The sequence below is a fragment of the Polyergus mexicanus genome, unplaced genomic scaffold, assembly GCF_030449975.1.
Source record: "Polyergus mexicanus isolate NDT 795.1 unplaced genomic scaffold, iyPolMexi1.0 SCAF_14, whole genome shotgun sequence".
NCBI lineage: Eukaryota > Metazoa > Arthropoda > Insecta > Hymenoptera > Formicidae > Polyergus > Polyergus mexicanus.
In genome coordinates, this window is record NW_027223334.1 from 6,981,782 (window position 1) to 7,001,592 (window position 19,811).

Consider the following 19,811-nt stretch of genomic DNA (forward strand, 5'->3'; position numbering starts at 1 on the left):
GTGGTGCGTCCGTGCATCCCGATCGTCGCTTTATTTCGCGCGCACGCTCGGCGCGCGGTACACCGGAGCTTCTTCCCTATTATCTCACCCTTCTTCTACCGACCGGTGGTCGTCTTGTCTCGCGCGCGCGAGTTCTCACCTTTTGCACATGGCAATAAGGACGACGAGAAAAAAATGGAGGAGGAAAAGAGGGGGGCGCGAGCAGATGCCCGTCGAGGTGCAGGAGCCCGGTGAGAGGAGACGGACGAGGGGAAGAAAAAAAAGATCGTACGCAACAATGCCCGCGGAGGTGCCGTCTCGCGCGATTACCAACGCGGCGCGGAGGGGCCCTTAACGAATGGCTTCGTAAACCATGGGCGCTTTAAGGTCATTACGCATCGCAAAAAAGAGAGTTAATGGACGTCGTCGAGCCACACTGCCGGCAGGAAGCGAGACGAACAGAGAGGAAGAGCAGAGAGTGAGAGCGGAGAGTGAGAGAAAGAAGGAGACGGGGAGAGACGAGGACCGGTTGGCCACCCGTCGCCGATCGACCGTCTGATTTATAGCGGTAGTATCTTCCACCGGAAAGACACGAACGCGCAACCTCATTGGCTTCCTACATTAGCGAGTTAAACGTTATCCTACGGCGCGGCGGCGGCGCGTCGTTCTCTTGAACGTTCGCCAAAAAGTAACCACGTGTGCGCCGTTAAGATCGTAAAATCCGAATAGGATACGAGATAGTCAATCGGAATTGTAGACACGTACAATACACACGATGGTATCTCCCAAATATCTCCCTTAAAATACACAGAATAAAAATTATACGGCACGATACTTCGTTCTACGTGTATTTATTTCGTTGCGTGAATTTTTTTCTAACAAGAAGCATGGAGCGGAACAGCGAGTGTTTGTAAATTTTCAGATTTTTTTGTCCGCGAATTCGCGTATCGCGCACGTTACGTAACGGACGTTACGTTGGAATAAAATAATGATCCTTCGCTATGTATCTCGCGTTGTCGTTTGCAAACTGCATCCATCGCGCGCCGTCCGTTATTTCCAGCGGGACGTTTTTAATAACAAATCCACGCTTTCGCGGCTGCTCTTTCTCTCTCTCTCTCTCTCTCTCCCTCCCTCTCTTCCCTCGTCGTCGCTGCTCTTCACTTCCGCTTCTGCTTTTTATCTCTCTCTTTTTCTCTCTTTCGTTCCCGTCGTCGCGGAAAAAGCTTTTCACAGCGCCGTAGAAAACGCGTTGCACCAATACAACCGACCGATTATATTGTAAAATATACACAAAGACGTAATTACGCGGCGGTCGATCTCTCGGCTGCTTATTACGAACGGCATTTTACGACTGCCTCATTAAATTACGGAGTAATTACCGACGAATTATTAAAAAGCTTAGTCGGCCGTTAAGCGCGCCACGAGTCGTAAAAGCGCGCGAGAATAGTCATGGTACGATATTACGCGTATCGAAGCACCTCGTACAAAGATACATACACACATAGATTAATTAAATAAAAATGTGTCATAAAAAAAAATTGCATTACATAATTTATTTTAATATATATTTTAAATTCTTCAAGAAGAGATTCAAAACTCTAAAAAGATGTTTAATTTTTTTTTTTTTTTTAATGAAAACTGCCGTTAATAAATGAGGAAAGAGAAATCGCACGAATAGAATGGAATCACGATGCGAAAAAATTCGAGTTAATTTCTCGGTTAAAAATTGTGCTACCGGGGCTTATATCGCGCTACAAACGGCGGGCGTAAATATCAGCGCGCCGCCAAGCGGAACGAAAGCCACGAGCCGAGAGAGAATCGATCGTAAAGGACCGCGACGAAGCGATTCGCCGTTGAGGTACTGTTGTTAAAATTGCTCCCAACCGCACCTACGTACCGTGATGTGCCGTGTAATAAATATCGGGAGACGACGCTTTATTCCGTTTCGCAGAATCGTCATCGATCGTTGCAGACGCGCGATCACTATAAAATCGCCGATCCGTTGCGCTCTGATTGCGATTGCTGCGCGCGCGCGCGCGCGCGCGCGCGCGTGTGTGTGTGTGTGTGTGTGTATCTTTGTCTTTTTTCTGACGATTACGTTTGTTGCCAATCGGCTGTAAAACTAGGACGCGTTAAAAAGTGCCGTGTTGCGTTTTCGCTAGCGTCGCATTTGCAAACGCAATCTATCGTTTCATGCACCTGCCGTTACGATAATCGATACTTAAAATAATTGGACATCTTCCCATATTTATTACGCGATGCTTTGTTGCTTCGGTATTTCATCAAAGAATCTTATAGATGGTTTCGAATTTACTTAGAAAAATTGGTATAAAATAGGAAGAGATGAAAGAGATTTTTTTTTTAAATCCTATTCTATGACAGATTTAATCTTCCGCGATCTTCTCCGATTTTCATAACGATATTGCGCCGCGGAAGAGAAAAGTACTTCAAAAAAGGGGAAACAAAAAAAGAGGGAAGAATAAAGTGAAGCCGAAAAGCGGACGCGACGAGGCGTTATTAAGGCGCCATGATGTTTTTAATTAATTAATTCACGGAAGCCGCAGATTCACCGTCTCATAAATTCCGGTGTCGAGAGTCGGGAGAGTTCCTCCCTGCGAAGAGGAAAAAGACGGGAAGGGTATAAAGGGAAAGTATGCAAAGTATTTAAAAATATTAAGTATCCCCGAGAGAAGAACGGATATTAAGACAGAGTCGGAGAGGATCGGCTGGCTTGGTGGGGACTAGAAGATCGTTTGAGTTAAGAGTAGAGGAAGGGAGAGAGGGGGGGGGGGGTGAAAGTGACAGCGACGTGGAAACGGAATTACGGGATCGGCACGGTTGGAAGGTGGTAGCAGAACGTTTCAATTAGTAATTAAAACGTGCCGTGTAGTAACCCTCGCCCCAAATCCCCCGTCACCGTTCCCCCGCCTCCTGCGCGCGCGGTACGACGTGGCTCTTGCTCTCTCGTACCGTCGTCGTCGTCGCCACCGCCGCCATCTTGTAAATTAATTAATGCGTTCCTAACGAGATCAGAGGCGTCGGTAAAGCAGGAGGGTTGGCTAGTTCTCTACTTTGCCCGCTAAAGAACGGGGGTGAGAAATTCAACAACGTAATTCGCGTCTCGCGCACCCTGTGTCGGATGCACTTCAAAATTCTCCACAGTAGTGTTAGTCGAATCATTTTTAAGAACTAGACGGTTTGACGATTAAATACTGAATCAGATATTTGACAAAAAGAAACATTGAATAAAACTTTGAATGAATAGAACTGATGCAAGCTTTCGATCTCTCGCAGTTTTCTTTATGCTTAATGCGTTTGAAAATTTTTTTGAATTTTATAATTATATTGTAAATTTGAAAGCATATCGTTTTTAGCGTGCATCGGCAAATATTTCGAATTTGGACTTGCCATTCCGTAAGAGTAACCGCGAATCTTCACGTCAATTTTCCGAAACATCCCCGTATCATCGTCACGGCCCTGGGCAAGAACGAATTAGTCTGTTCCCGGGGGTAGACAGCGGAGACAGGGTGTTGGTGGAAGGGGATGTTGGTCGGGAGCTCGGTGTCAGGATCTCTCGACCCTTTCATCGGCGCTTCACCCGCTTACATAATGCAGCCACTCTAATTAAAATAAATTACACTCTCACGCGTCAGTTCGCTCTTTTATCTCTCTCTTTCTCCCTTCTTCTCTCGATCTCGCAACCGTGCTCGTTCTTTCTCTGTGTTCCCCTCCCCCTTTCTCACTTCCCATCCTCTTTTTTTCTCCTCGCCAGCTTTTTTTCGCTCTCACCCTGTCGCTTTTTTGTACCACACTTTCGACCACCACCCGGGTAACGCCTCCTCCTCTTCCACCCTCTCTCCTTCACCCCTTGCTCGTTTATTTGCACTTTATTCGAGATTTAATTTACCGACCTCCGGCGACAGCCTCGTTGGTGCGCGCTCGACTCTGTGATGGGATTAAAAAGGCCGGTAGGGGATGATAGGATGGAAGAGGACGAAGGGAGAGAGGCGAGAGGGTCGCGTAAAAGTTGAAAAAAGAGTAACGCGACCGCGAGCTTCGCGACCAATGGAGAACGAACTGCCGGAAAATGGCTGAACCAAGGAAAAAGCGAGGAGACGTACGAGGGGTAGGGATACGAACAATCGATATCGCGGCGTCTCGATTCGTAGCCGATTTTCAAGAATTCCCAGAACAACCACCGTGTATGTGTACCTATCGCCACGGCATCGTGACAGCGCGAGAGCTTGTACACAGTAAAAGTAAATCATGAAATCGATTTCGATTAAACCTTTAAAATCCGTTTCTGTTTTTCAGATGTCAGGGTCGTTGGCGCGGTTACGTGGCCTCCGGGCTACGAAATACAAGGGGTAAAAGGGAGGCAGCAATTTTTTTCCCGGTTGATATTTGATCGCAATTAACGCTCAGCAAATCGTAGCGGCGTTATAGCTCCGAAATAAGCGATAAACGCGTATATATATATATATTGTTGCTGTATCAATGTTTAAAGACTTCATAAGATCAATATTTTCGCCAAGATATGCAATAAAAAATGAGATAATGAATGAAAAAGAAAAAGTAGAGCTCGATCTCTTTGGCAAATTATACATATGTATTCGCGAACGATGTCGATAAATTATCGCGAAAGATTTTCATTGCTATATATCTTGTAATAGTTTATTAAACGTGTTTCGCGCGTTAGAAATAGCATTTATTCATTAATATATGCGCAATAAGAAACGACGAAAAAATAAATAAATAAAAATACGAGCATAAAAATATACAACGTAAATGATTTTACAATCACAATCGATTTTGGCGAAAATTATATTGACATTACAACGAAATAAATCATTACCATTTTCACGGATATCTTCCTCGTTACTATCGAGATTACCAGCTTTCGCGACAATTTATCATGATCCGATAGCGAAACATCGCGTAAGTACCGTGCAATTCAATTAAGCTCGCGCTTGCCTGTCGGTTGGAGTAAATTAAGAAAGCTTCACCCTTTTTCGTCTGTATCGGTGCGATAATAAAATCCGCAATTGCCTCCTTTCTTCACCGCTGTCTCCCATTTTTTATACAATACAAGCAGCCGTTTGACGATATTCACGTGAACTCGCTATGAATCGACACTTCAATAAGAAGGATGGTGAAAGAAGATTGTCGAGTAACTCGTACAAACTCTGTCCTCTCTTTTTTTTTTTCCTCTTATCGCACGACGGCAATGACGATGACAATGTTAACGTCGACATCGATCTACAAGCATCGTAGCTTCTTTTTCGCATCCTCGAAAAGCTCCGAGGTATTCCGCAACGCACAGAGTAAATATCTCTCTCGGGTCGTGAAAAATCCTGAAAACGGAGAAGCAAAGCGCATTTCGCGCGCGCGAGAAAAAAAAAGAGAGAGAGAGAAAGAGAAAGATGAGGCAGGAAGCGAAAGGTAAAGCTTCCAAGAATGAAAGGAGAGGAGACTTTACTGGTACGCGAATAATAACGACTCGCATTCTCTCCGACTGTCGTCGGTTTTCGAATTGAGATGCCAACTCTCTCTCTCTCTCTCTCTCTCTCTCCTTTTTCTCTTTTTCTCTCTGTACAGTCGTATATAACCCCGTTCTTCTCTCTCTTTTTCTCAATCTTCTTTTTCCCCTCTTTTTCTAGCTTTCCTGACGATGGCTTGCCTCTTTTCCGCAAGCACCGTTCTTCCTCGTCGATCCAATCACGAGATCGGATTGCACGATAGATAGAGGATGGAGGCGGGAGGAGCACGGAAGGACATGAAAATGCAGTTGGGTAACGAGCCGCCGAGCGGAATAGAAGTTTTATCGTGCAGCCTGCTCCACGTTGCTGCGGAGGGAAGGTATAAATTCAAAGTGACGCGAAAAAGCGGATCGATGGAAACGTAATTCTTCGCTCCTCGGAACCTGGTAAGTACGGCGTCAATTTGTTCGATGGCTCGGAACTCCCTTCCCGTTAAAAAGAAGGCGATAGACGTCTTCACGCCGAGATCAGGCTGCCGATCAATACGGTATACCATACATACGATGAAACATCTTGACAGAACAAAGGAGGTAGCGAACTTTGAAAAAGGGAATGCAAACGCGTAATCGTAGCTCTTTAGAATTATCACTTAAATTATTAACGAGATTAAGAGAAAAAAAAAGAAAGAGAAGATTAATGAAGTTTAGTAGGAATCGCGATCGTTTAAGGTGTTTCTGGAATGAATGAATGAAGATATAAGGGGCGAACGAAAAATATAGCGAGGAGAATATAAAAGGACTTATATCTGCCCGACAATCAGTAATATTATATGACGCTGAGGCGAGTAACCCCATTAGCATTCATATTTCAATTTCACAGCCCTCAGGGTCGCAGTTTGAAACTGTGGAAGAGGTACTCGGTCAGAGCGACGAATGGGGGAGATAAACGGAAGAGAATTCACACAGGGAAGAGCCAGAGGGGAGATAGAGTAGGCATCGAGACACAGGGGTGAGAGGGGAACGTACGGGCGAAAGAGGAGAGCTAATATCGATAGCAACCTATTACCATCTATCTCCATACCAATGTAATGGACGCGCAGCCCCGATTATCAATCCGTAATAATTGTGCATATATTAAACGGGCGCTAATTATCGGGCTGGCAGCGTGCCGCGGGCGCCATCGCCATCGAATCCAACGGGTTACAACTCGACGGCCCGCTCGCTTTCGTAGTAAATTTCACCACGGCCGAAAGAGGATCGATAAACTCCCCCCACCCCCCCCCCCACCCACAAAAAAAAGGGGGAAAAAATCGTCGCCCGTTCGGGTGCGAAAATATTCGCGAAATCAAATATCAAACTGTGTTTTTCGCGATTCGCCAAGTGGTACGCGAATTTTTCAACGAGCGTGAAACCTTAATCGCCCATTCGTTTCGCCGCATCGCAAATCGGTTAATGCGGGAACGCTGTTACGACGCACGGGGCCGTTTAATCGACGCCCGAGCTAACTACGCTCATCGATATTCATCGATCCCGGAACGAACAAAACAAAAAAAAAGAAAAAAAAGAGCAATCAGGATGAGGGAGTCCCGACCACGGCGGCATCGATTCGCCTTTTTCGCGCGAACCTTTTGCCGAGCGATCGATCGATATCGGTAGGACGATCTCGCAGGATACTCGAGAGAGACCTGGGAGGCGGAGAGCGCAAACGGCGGTACCCTCGAGCGCTCTCGAAAGCTTTTTTTCTTCTCCGGAACGCTTTTAATAAACGCGCGCGCCGCAACTAGCGGACGCTTTATGTTATCGAAGAAGGAGGGAAAATAGCGCGGAGAAATAGAGAGGTTGAGAAAGTGAAGGAAAGAAAGAGAGAGGGCGGGAGGGAGGAGAGGGGGGGGGGGCGGACGTCGGATGGTCGATGAAAGCGGAAGGGAGTGCTTTTGACGACGAGCTTTTCACGGCCCTGTGTTCCGGTGTTCAGGCTTTTACGTCCATTCCGTGTTTCCTCCTCCTTCGTCGTCGCCATCTCCGCATTCCATCCCGCTCTCTTTCCTTCTCTCCACGCTATAGCGTATCGCGCTAATTCCCTCTTTCGCTCTCTCGTTCGTCCATCTCCGCTATCATCCAATAATATATCGCGCTTAAGCGGCAGCGTAATTTCGCTTTATGGGGTGAAATTTTACGTACTTGGCAGTATCAGAGACACGCCAGTCTCTCTCGTCCGCGATAAATAATGAGAAATTACTTAATATTTAAATGTGTGATACTCACATGTCTCTCCTCGGCTGGATTGAGACCTGCAACGTAAAAATTTCGCGTGAGTTACACGTAAAAAAAATCGTACTATCGTTAAAACTAGAGATACACCTAACTACTACGGCTTTATTCGCGAAATCTCCCGTTTTTTTTTTTCAGATATCATTCGCTCAAAGTCGACGGATCTATCCCTGACAGAATGGACGCGCCATGAATGTTTTTTTTATTATTATTACAACGTTGAAGCGAATAGAGTCGGCGATACGTCGGTGAAATCTTTTCCGCGAAAAGAAGGAGATAAAAGAAGCGGGAGATGGAGTACGCGAGACTAGCTAGAGTTTTCAGGGATTTCCGAGACAGCGGTAGAGAGGGAGAGGGAGAGAGAGCAGAGAAAAAGAAAGATCGGCTGGAATAGGGAGCGAAGAAAATCCAGACGGAAAAGCTTTGTCCTCGAGAAGCCGAGTTCATAGTTTGCCCTCGCTCGATTTCCCCAGCCTCTCCTTCTCCTCCTCCTCCTCCTCCTCCTCCTCCTTATCCTCCTCCTCGGTTAGTACACTTCGGTCTCGTAGGAAATATCTTAACGATATCTTTTTCCTCCCGTTACCCCATCCTACCGCGAAGTAAGAATTACACGAGCCGTTTATGTTCCCGGTGCACCGGGACCACCATAAATTGCCTCTCTTTTCTCCCGCCACATTAACCACCGTGGAAATAAAATATTTTTATCGACGCGCAAGAGACAGAGTTTCGATATCCACGTTATTGAGGCGCGGCGTCTCCTTAAAAATAAGTTGCACGATAAAACGCGCATTTTCGTCGCTCGATGAAACCTTAATTCCTAAGCTCCCATTTAAACGACATTATCGAGTATCTACATCGCGACGAACGAGTGGTTTTATTATTATAGTCTTTTTAGTCCGCCAAATAACGCCGGGAACGATAGTCTCGGGGAAGATCTTATCGGGCAAGAGAATTTCCTGATATTTTTCCGGGTACGGTCGCGAGTAGTAGACGTAAATATGATGCGGAAGAGGCCAAGGATCGTCGTTTCAGGGGTTAAAATTCGGGAATTCACGAGCAGACGAAAGAGAGAGAAAGAGAGCGAGCGAGAAGTATCCTTGTTCTCTTCGCGTTAGTACAGACCTCCTGGCTAATGCCAGGAAACTCTTTTTCTCCTCCCTCTTTCGACTACTCTTCTCTTTCTCCCGCACGTGCGCACGCGCTCGTAAACGGACGCGGAAGAGCGCGCATAATTTTCTACTAAAGCGCGAAGAGGTCGTCGAGTGTTTCCGAGAGGCGTTTTAAGGACCCACGTGTACTCGCCTCTCGTCTCCCATCTTGGGACGAGCTCGCTAAAAGTACCGAGGGCGTATATACACAGCTCGCCCGTTAATCAAAAAATTATCACGTAAAGAGTAGTTATATTATGGAATATTCAAATCATCCAACAAGAAACCGCTTTGTATTAAAATCGTACTATTAATTAACGGACTTACGTCTTTCGCCGGTTAATTCACTTAGAGATGCCGGTTCTCGTCGAGCATCGAATTGCGCCGGTAAGATCAATCCGCGGCCTAAGGAAGGAGAAAGAAAAAAAAAACACTCTTCTTTGCTGGTATATGGAATACTTTTATATTTTGTCCGCTACACAATTGATATCGCGAGATAAACACAGTTAACGCTATCATCACTCGCGTAATTCCCGTAATCTCGCGTAGCGCGTTACGCGTTTTTCCGTTTAATAATCTCGCGCGATACGTGTCGATCGATAATTTATTTATTTACTCAATCGGCCTCTAGTAGAAATCACGCGACATCCTCGACATCGATAAAAGACGCATCCCTTATGTCGCGAGAGAGCACTCGATAAAAAAGAAAGACAAATATCCTTTCTTCGTTACACGTGAAAGCCTATACCACGAGCCAAGTGTCGGTGAACATCGTGAGAACATTCTAGACTTCGAGACGCAAAATCTCAACATATTACTTGGATCGAAGCAGCGATATAGAGACAAACTTTGGTAAATTGGGCGAGAATCAACGCCTCTATTATAAACACCAACAATGGTCGACATATTAATCTCTAATCGACCATAAAAACTGTAATTCATAAGCTCCAAACGAGTAAAAAAGAAAAAACGCGACACCAGCCCCGTTGGCAGATATCGCGGCGAATGTGTCTCGAGATGGAACCGTTTTAGGAGAAAAGGCGAAAAAGCAGCGAAAGGGAGAGGAACCAAAACGATAACGGCGCCGCGCTACGCGTTGGTAGAAACAATTCGCTACAATGTTCGGCCAATGTTCCGGAAAGAAGGGAAAAAGTTTCAGTCGTCACGACAGAAATACTGGGCCGTTACACGTTTCTCGGGGCTTGCGCCGAAATCTCGAGTTTCGAAAGAGTATCCGCGAACGTTGACAATGCGGACTGCGGCAGATTTGTTTCTACTTCATCGCGCTTTTTCGTTCTTTTTCTATTTCGAACGAAGCAAACGCACGTTCGCGCTTTGACGAGAAAAAGAAGATAAATTTGTAGGACGAGTATAATCGAGGGAAACAGATTCAAAAATATCCAACATTATCGAATATTTCGCAAATATGCAAAGATAAGCAATTTATTCGGAAAAGGCGAAACAACACGCGGAGCAAACTGGCCGGAGGCTATACATCTAGCTCGAGTAACGTAGTTAGGTGCGAGCGAGTCGTAGGAGAGGATAGGCAGGGTCAGAGTGGAGGCCATCAGGGAATAGAGACGGCGAGTAAGGGTGGCAGGCGCGGGAAGGCAGAGGGGAAGGGTTGTGAAAGTACACTCGTGTCGAGAGGAGATTCTGAGTGCTCTCTTGAGAGATGGTTGTGGTTAGAACGAGACACGCCGAGCGAGACATGCTATGGAGAGGAGCTAAGAAGCGCGCGAGAATAAGGGCGACAGAGGAGAGGAGAGGAGAGGAGAGGAGAGGCGAGAGAGGCGAGTCTCCGGAGCACCGCGCGCATCTTCGTCAGCGCTACGTGGGACTCTCCCAAGAGCGCGAACCAGGATCTTATACTCGCGTGACGTGCCAACGAGAAGCGTGGAAAAGCAAACGGGATAGAGGGAAAGAGAGAGGACGAGGACTTAAGACCCTCGGAGTAGATTCTCGAGGTCAAGATCGAGAGTTTCAGGAGCTTCTCTCGGATTTAAGCACGGTCGTTTGCGTCATCGGCTCCAAATCGTATTTAAAATAGCGCGAGAAGATTCCGCTTAATTTCAGTAACTTTCGATCGGTCGTATCGTCGCCGATCGTCCCGCTCGCAAAGTAGGTCCCTTCTCCTCTCAAAACGTTCTCACGAGCGTTCGCATCACCGACGACAGCTCTCAACGGATTAATCGTGTTTACGTTCATCGTCGCTACGTATACCGCTGAATCATCGATGAGATTACGAGTGACGATGCGCGCGGCAAAACAACGTATCGTCTTACGAGAGGATCGGTTACCGGCTTATTCTCACAGAAGCGAAGATAAACGATTGAACACAGCAGGTAGCCGAGTTATGCGGGAGATACGAGACGAAACGAAATTGGATACGCGACTCGTTCCGCGAACGAGACGGTTGGACGGATCGTTCGGCGCGCGAAATCACGAGCGACTCGCTGAATACGCGAGAGTTGTCCGCGATAGTCGAGACGTTGGAAGCGACGCACTTCCACGAATCCGAATCTTCTCTATTAACACGTCTGACCTCACGCTCGTTAAGAGACATCCGCGACAGACATTCTACGCGACATTCAGCGATTAAAATCGACGATCACAGAGATACTTTCCTCACAATTTTTAACGCAAAATTTGATACGCTCAAAATTTTAAACTTTTATGATTCTATTTTATCAATTTTGCAAAACCTATTTTTTTTACACGCATATATGTCGAGCTTAGATATACAATATTTATTAAATTTTTCAATTTTAAAAATTTAAATGGTCGGAAAAAAATATGTGCGACTTACCTCCGTTAGGTTTGAGATCGTCAGGCTGGCCTCGATGAAGATCCGGTTTCGTCAACATCGACAATGGATGCGCGGCAGTACCTCCCGGAGTGGCGGCCGCTCCCGGGGGAAGGCCTAAACCGAGAAGTGCCGCGGACGCAGAAGTGGGGACCGGTATACCGGCACCCGGGCCCAATCCAGGAAGTCCGGGTATACCCGGATGTGGTCCCATCGCCGCGCCAGGCGGCAATTGCTGGGCATGCATCTGCTGCAGCAGTCTCGGCAAGTCGGGCCTCTGTTGCTGCAACCGCGAGAAAAATTTCGCGTGTAAATAAAATCGCTTGCGCAACCTCGCGATCGTTATCGCGATATCGGGATATCACCGTCGGTCGCGCGCTATCGCCCTTCGTCGATACGCGCCGCGAAGCATCGCGCGAAAAACATTATTACTGTGTTTGCACGTACGTAGATACGCGCGGGACGACGCCAATGTATATCACTCGCGGATCTCGATAAATTTCCAAGATTAGATTAAATAAGTGGCGGGGCAATTAACGGGCTCGAGAGCGCGTAACGGTGCCTCTCGAGTATTTCCGCTGTAATTACCAGATAAAAGCGAACGGGTATTATTCCGCGAGACGTGAAAAAACGCGATGCGCGGGAATCGAGGCGATCGTCGCTAAGAGCGCGGCAGATTGGAATTGAAGGGGGCGGGATAGGATGGGGGATAACTTTAATAGCGCGTCGATATTATCGTCGGTGCCCGCTATAGCTGCACCGCAAAGAGAGAGAGAGAGAGAGAGAGAGAGAGAGAGAGAGAGAGAGACGGGAACTAGAATCCGATAGAAGAGTTCGGAAATGATTTTTACGGGCTATCGGTTTAGCACGATGGTGTAGTGTGTACGCTGCCGCAGCTTCGTTAGGAGAGTCTGTTTGCCGAACGTGAACTCACGTTTCCAACGCGGACAAATGCATAAGCAAATAAAATCGCGCGAGCGACCGAGCGCTCGCGGATTTAAAAGCACGGCACGATGGGTTTCCCCTTTCTCTCCTGTCCCTCCCCTCTCTCTCTCTCTCTCTCTCTCTCTCTCTCTTCCCACCCGTCATAATTGATCAAACAATTTCGTTCCCGCGAGAGGAGACAGGAAAACAGCGAGGGAGGCAACAAAAAGCAACGCAACGATAATTCGCTGGAAAAATCGCTCTGCTTAATTCCGGTCACGATCGCGCGTTCTCTGCTGGTTTTCTCCTCCTCACACTCTCTCTCTCTCTCTCTCTCTCTCTCTCTCTCTCTCTGCAAATTTCTCTCTTCTCGCTACCGCCAGTCGCTGCCGTCGTTACGCGAAAATACACTTCGTTACAGTGAACGGAGAGGCAACTTTCCATTAGCAAAGCATACAAATTGCCGAGTAAACTCCGGTAAGTTTGAGTAACCCCCGCGTTCGACCTCGCTCGGGTAAATCAAAGGCTGCGAAACAAGTGGAAAGACTTACTACGCGTTCTCCCGTCGGACGAGCGAATAAACGAACGAGCGAACGCAGGCGAAAAGTTTCGCGAACGTCTTAAGCGTATCTCGCCTGTAGTTTTCTCGTTAGTTGGACCAAGCCGCTAGACAAATTATGGACCTGTTCAGCGCCGTTTTAACGGTTCGTGAATCACGGTGCGGCAGGAGGCGAGACGGGCGAAGCCCGTAGGAAACTGCGAGAGAGAAGGGAGGATGGGTGCGCAGACGGCGAGTCGGAAGAGCGGAGGGTACACTTCACCCACACCCCCGCCTGTAACCATGTACACTCGTTAAGGCAGGCCGGAGCGAATATTCCGGGGAGTAGTTTGCCGAGATAATTAAATGGCTTAACGATATAATAACCTTGCGTCGAGTGTCGACTGTCTGAACAAAGAGCCACCCACAAAACATACAAACAGAGAAACGTTTATAAGCGTGCCGTCGCGTCTGCGTTGAGAGACGGAGATTGAGTCGAAAAGGAAGAGAGACAGGAATGAAAAGAAAGAAAAGGAAGAGAAAGGAGGAAGAGGAGAAAAATGAAAGAAAAACGAGAGGCGGTCGACTCTACTTCGGTCCACGCGAAACCATTTGCGATACGTTGCCAGAGATTCGAGAAAGTCGGAAGCCCGTAGGAAACGTTCCCCAGTTTCCACTCTTGATAGCGATAATAATCCTGACCCGGGGCTGCTATCCAACTTCCACGCCAAGTGTTACCCTCTTGCCCGTGCCAGGAAACCATCCTCATCTTCGCGCCGAGATTCCCTCGTAATACCGTAGCAACGCGACGGAATGACGAGAGCGGCGCTTTGACACCCGACGCGAACAAATTGTACGAAAGTTTCCGAGGTGCAAATTTTGTTTTAGAAGCTCTTGCTAACGAGCAAGAAAATATACGCCAAAAAAAAAAAAATGAAAAGAAAAAAAAAATGAAAAGAAAAAAGTCTCTCTGAAAATTACATTTAAAAAGTTGCATTTAAATGAAATGCGATTTAAATATATCTTTGTCTGTCATTATAAAACTCAGAATAATCAGAATAATTTTTATAAAAAATTCGATGCGATAGTAATTAAACGCTAGATTCCTCGACGTATCCTCGTTTCAAAGCGTTTCCGATTCGCGATCTCTTTTATTTCCAGATACAAAGTAGCTGCGTCTTAATACTCATGCGAATCTTCTCGCGGCACCACCTGCCGCCAAGGCTCGTTCTCAGCAGTTTTCACCATCGTCATCGACGCCACTTGCTGACTCGACCAGACGCAAAACTATAGCCGAGGAAGATTTTAAAGAGGGAGGGAGGAGATCGTCTCAACCTTCTTATATCGCGTATCGTTAACACTTGGTAAGCGTCTTTGAATAGGCAGTCGCCATAAGAACCGCGATCGATGCAAGGTGCATTTATGCAAGCGTATTTATTACCAAGGCAAAATCATTCGCGATATCAAAGTTTTACAGTTATGATATTCCATCCGCCGTCTTAAGTTCGTATCGATGTTTACAGCAAGAATTTGACAAAAGAGAAGAGTATATCTACACCATGAAATAATTCGCGAAATGATTATATTTATTCTCCGGTACACATTTATCCGCGGTAAAATCGAGCGCGCGAGCGGCGACTCCGTCGCAGCTTGTCCGATTCGATTTACCCGAAGTAGCTGGTGGGATTTAAGAGAAGAGAGTCGACTAGGGTGGGCGGTATTTCGAAATCCTGCTAAGGATTTGCCGCACGTACCCCAACAACGTCGCAGATCCGTGCAAGTTTCTCTGCGTGGGAACGAGAAGTCGGTGAGGGAGAGGGGGGGGGGGAAACGGAGGGGTGGCTGGAATGCTGATTAGTCGGCGTTCGTGCATCGTAACACTATAACCTACCCCTGGGCGGCCTGGGAAACCAGACGGGAAGACTCCGGATAAGATTCAGGGGAGAGACAGCTATATAGGTGGCGAGAGCGGATGCGACCGTGGTGAGAGAAGCGAGAGATCGAGGAGGACGGGGAGAAAGAGCCGGAACGGAGCGGAGGAAGAGAAGCCGGTGGCTTAATAGGGAGGAAATTGAGTGCTCGAGTAATATTGAGGAGGATTCGGGATTCGCCAGGATCGTATCCGTCCCGTCCGCTTTTGGATTCCTCGGACGTGCATCGGCTTCCAACGTGGCGTACCCCGCAGGGGTTCTCCGTTCGCCGCGAATGCTTTTCACGCTGAGACGCACGCGTATCATCGGGCTCCCACGTATCCGGTCGAGTATGCCGCGAGCGCGAACCGCGCCGCGATCGGCGATCCGACCATGATGTCCGACAGCAGCACCGAGGCCCGCCATTGAAGCGATATCGTTGCACTTACCCCAATGATGGTATTTAGCTCGGTCATGGTCACTTGTTTGGCTCTGTCGACCGCCGTGGCGACTTGCTGTTGATGCTCCTGCGAGAGAAACGGCAAAATCTGTGCGATGATGGCGTTCAACCTTTTCGCAATCTCCGTCTGAAAATAAAAATTTTTCTCATATCCGTAAAAAAATTTACACTTTGCGAAAAATTATTAATACTGTATCTCAAGAGTAAGACAAATTTTCTATCTTTCCTCTTTTACAAAATTAAAATACAATTAAGAATCAAAGAAAATCGAAAGGGAAAAATGAGATACGATATATATTTCGTCAGACACTGGGCGCTCGTTTTTTTTCCTTCACCGAGTACCAGCGTTACGACGAAGAGCTGTTCGATCCGGCACTACGCTAGTCTGTGCCCGGGACCCCGGGCGGCTTGTTCCGGGTCGTTAAGAAAGGTAAGGGCTAACTTAACGCGCCCTCGCGAAGGAAACGAGCGAAGATGCAGGTGCGGCGGCATAACCGACTAAGGGTGTTTACGACGCCCTCCGGCTGGAAGAGACTGCTGGGAATTAAATTAAATCCAGGCAAGATTGCCACAGTGGCGTAGGCATTCGAGTATTTCAAAGCGTAATTTTGCTTGCGGTCTCCTTTATTTCGCAACATATCAATAATAAATATTCCCGGCTGTTTCTTATGTCAATTCGAAACATGTCAATAATCTCTTGAGACGATAAATATATATTTAAATATTGTTAATGTGTAAATTAGTAATTATTCGGTATTTAATATATAACTTATCCCGATAAATAAAATTATTCTTTTAGCTTGTTTTTCATATATATTTTCTTTTTAACTGACTTTTACTTGAAATATATCAAGTACCGTCATTGGATAATCGTGCACAGATCTATTATACGCTATATGGGTTGGATAACTCGACATAATAATTCACACGGCGCAACATCGCAGCGCGAAACTCCATTTAATTATCACGGAATCAACAGGCAGCGTACGGAACAGAGCGGAGCGCGGACCATTTTCGACGCTTTCGTCGAGAAAATGAAATCACTTAATTACCTCGACAAAGCGGCGGGGCTCTGGCGCCTCGTTTCCCCGCCAACGCGTAGAAATCGCACGCTCGAGAGACGCGGAAGCGGAAGCCGTCGCGATTCGTCGCGAAACGGAAAGCGAATCGCTGGTTAACGCTACGTGCCCCCACAGAGATCCGTCCCGACCACTCATAAATACCCCGAAAATATAAGCCTGGTGAGCTCGCGGCTGATTTAAACGCGAGCATCCTTCGACGCGTTTGCGCCACCGTTTAAACGAACCTCGGAACCTGCTAATTGAAATATCGTCGAGCCACTGAAATTCTTGGCAAGTTTCCCTCCCTCGAGCACATCTCGACATCTCGGTGAACGAGCGGAAAGAGAAAGAGAGAAAAAGAGAGGAAAGAGAGAGCGGAAAGAGGAGAACCTGTTTTAATTACTCGTCGTCTTCCGAGTGCTGGTTATTAAGCCGCTAATTATAATGTACGCGAAAATGAGTCAAGTGAGATATCGTATATACGCAAGAGTAAGTTTTACGTAGTATAGAATACATGTGCGCGATACACGGAGCACGTAACTTTATGAGATACCGGAATGTTGAAAGTCTATTTTTTTCTATACATTCAAATGCGTACATTCAAAAATGTGTATGAAGAAAAATGGAAAAAAAATTCTAAAGAAAAAAAAATATTCAGCTTTAATAACTTGATGCCAAAAATCCGCACGTCGATAAATATATGAATTTACGTATTTAACTTTAATTTTATTTTTTTTTTATACGCAGAAATCATTGGTATATTGAAATGCGTTAAATGCGTTCAACCATTAGCGCATTATGATGAAACTCAAATATGCGAATGAAAATTGCTCATTATCATGAAACTCAAATATACCTGTGTTGATCGCAACAATAACACGCGGGGTATGTTTCGTAACGTGTGCTAAAGTTCTATACTGTACAGCAGTTTGTTGCGATACCAAAAGCAGAAGATTCCGACTGAGTGGTCCCGGAAGACCCGAGGGGGGAGGGAAACATTGTGGGCGAGAAACGGTGGCGGCTTGAGGGAGGAAGGGACGACAACGGGGTTGGAGCGAAACGTCGCAAACGTAATTGCGTTGCCGAGAAGTTTTCCCCGGGTGAGAGGTAACCAAGAAAATAATGAATGGCTCGGATGCTCCGCTATTGCTCTCTCGCGTCGCGGAGAGAGACAACGGAGAACGAGAAAGAGAGAAATGGCACGAGTAGAGACCCGGAGTTTTGGTTGACGGTGTTCTTGTTGGCCTGGATTTCATACGGCGCGGGGGGGGGGGGGGAAGGGGGGGGAGAGAGAGATGAGAGAACCTCGCCCCCGAGAATGAACTTTTCTCTCCAGTTGTGCCAAATTGGACCAACGAAGATGGAACGCGGAATGGAGTAATTCCGCGTAGCGGTGTCTTTCACGGCCACGAATGGCCTTTTCTTTAAAATAGCACTCGCAGCGAACGTTGTTATCCGCTATTGGCATATCGGGAGCAACTCGAGATTTCAGCGACGGCGCAAAATCTAGGATGAATCGTGATACATGTAGAAAATACCTTCGCGGAGATCCCAGAATCTTATTCTCAGCCATTTTTCTATTTTCTTCGAACAGCTGCGTTCTTTCCGACGTTACAAGGAGTCGTGGCGTGCCGAAACGAGAGACGCGGATGCCCCGGCTCGTAATATCGCGAAAACCGCAAGAAACTCTCGCAAAGTGCTATCCCTTCCCCCCGCTTTTCCCGCCTACACGTATACATACGGCGTCGCTTTTGTGTCACGCAAATACATACAGTTACAAGTACACGCGCGTTTCAAAGGAATCAGGCACTCTCGGAAGATACGTTCTCCCATATATATAAATAAACACTATAGCGTATGTCTAAAAGCAGGCAGCAACATTCACGGCATGAAAATGCAAAGCACCCCCGAGTGCCGTCGATAAAATTCCCCGCCTGTAAAACGGTGACGTGAACCGAATGCTCTTTCACCATCCCGGCCCGACGCTCTCGATATTGCCGATAATCCGATACTCGAGGCTGCTTCGAGAGCGAGAGAGAGAGAGAGAGAGAGAGAGAGAGAGAGAGCGAGAGAAAAGATAGTCGATCGCCTCCACGAATCGGGCTGCGTCTGTATATACGATGTTATCGAATATCCAAGTGCGACTTCTTATTTCTCATTTCGCGCGCGACGTTCTTATTTTTAATAAGAATCTTCGCCCCGTCGGAAAATATTTAATCCAAGAGCCAGCATTTAGTATTATTAGAGGGATGAGAGAGAGAGAGAGAGGAGTAGATAGAGCGAGAGTTTGCGCCAACAAAGCCACGCTCGCCGCCAACCTCTGCCGACCAAGCCGGAAGCCGTTACTCGCGCTAACGAGTAAACCAACGGCTGCTCGTCGGACTTTGGTGGTATTATGCTGCGCGAGCAAATAAACTGGCGTGTTCGGCTAACTCCCTGGTTTCTGGTAAGCCCCTGCACACCGGCGGCGGTTCTCGCTCGCTCGGCTTGTAAAGCCCGGCTAACGTCCGCGTGATTGCAATATCCCGCGGCTTGCGGAGAATACCGGATGTAACCGTGTGTGCGCGCGCGCATCTGTGTACACACGGCTGGGCCGGTATGTGCAGGAGCGCGGGTGGGTCGGACCAGGGCGAGAGCGAGAGAGGAGCTCATTGTCCGCCGTTGTTTCATACGTTCCGTCTCCCGTTACATATACCGAAAGTTAGATGATTAAATCAATTTTCTGTCCCGCATCGCGCCGTGTTAATTCTTACCCGCGTCGCGAAACAGCCAACCGGCGCATCCAGCATCCGGTAGCGACGGCTCTCTTCCCGCCGCGTGCGTCGCGCGACGCGACGACGTGAAAAGAATCGATAATGCTCCGTGTCTTTTGTTTCATCTATCGTACGCGTTAGTACGGTGATGCGCGACATAACTGACAAATGGGTCAAACGCTATAACAGCAGAAATTCGATACGAGAGGAAAATGAGAGAGAGAGAGAGAGAGAGAGAGAGAGTCGGATCCTCCACAGTTTGTCCGTGATACATACGATCATGATATCTGTGCGCGAATAATATCAATTTGAAAATATCCGGCCGTTCAGAATTGCGAAATCAATTAGATTGCGCGGTTCGCAATCGCGCGTAGAGGGGAGGGAAAATCGCGCGATGTGTATAACGTTCCGGCGACGGTGACTGTGTCACGCGTGACGAATACGCGACACGCGGGAAATATCCGAGCAGATGTGAGCGAATC

General features: G+C 47.2%; 1 protein-coding gene across 9 annotated transcripts in view; it reads right to left on the reverse strand.

Annotated features, from left to right (window-relative positions):
* LOC138939480 (protein groucho) overlaps nt 1-19,811 on the reverse strand; it is a 71,844-nt gene that overhangs the window by 10,281 nt on the left and 41,752 nt on the right. For 7 of the 9 annotated variants that reach the window (XM_070307312.1, XM_070307311.1, XM_070307320.1 and 4 more), the window contains 4 exons: nt 15,505-15,642; nt 11,687-11,966; nt 9,205-9,282; nt 7,724-7,749 (listed from right to left, as the gene is read on the reverse strand). In XM_070307312.1, the coding sequence (XP_070163413.1) occupies nt 7,724-7,749; nt 9,205-9,282; nt 11,687-11,966; nt 15,505-15,642 (522 nt within the window). The remainder of the gene's footprint in view (nt 1-7,723; nt 7,750-9,204; nt 9,283-11,686; nt 11,967-15,504; nt 15,643-19,811) is intronic. The other 2 variants (XM_070307315.1, XM_070307314.1) reach the window with 1 other exon arrangement.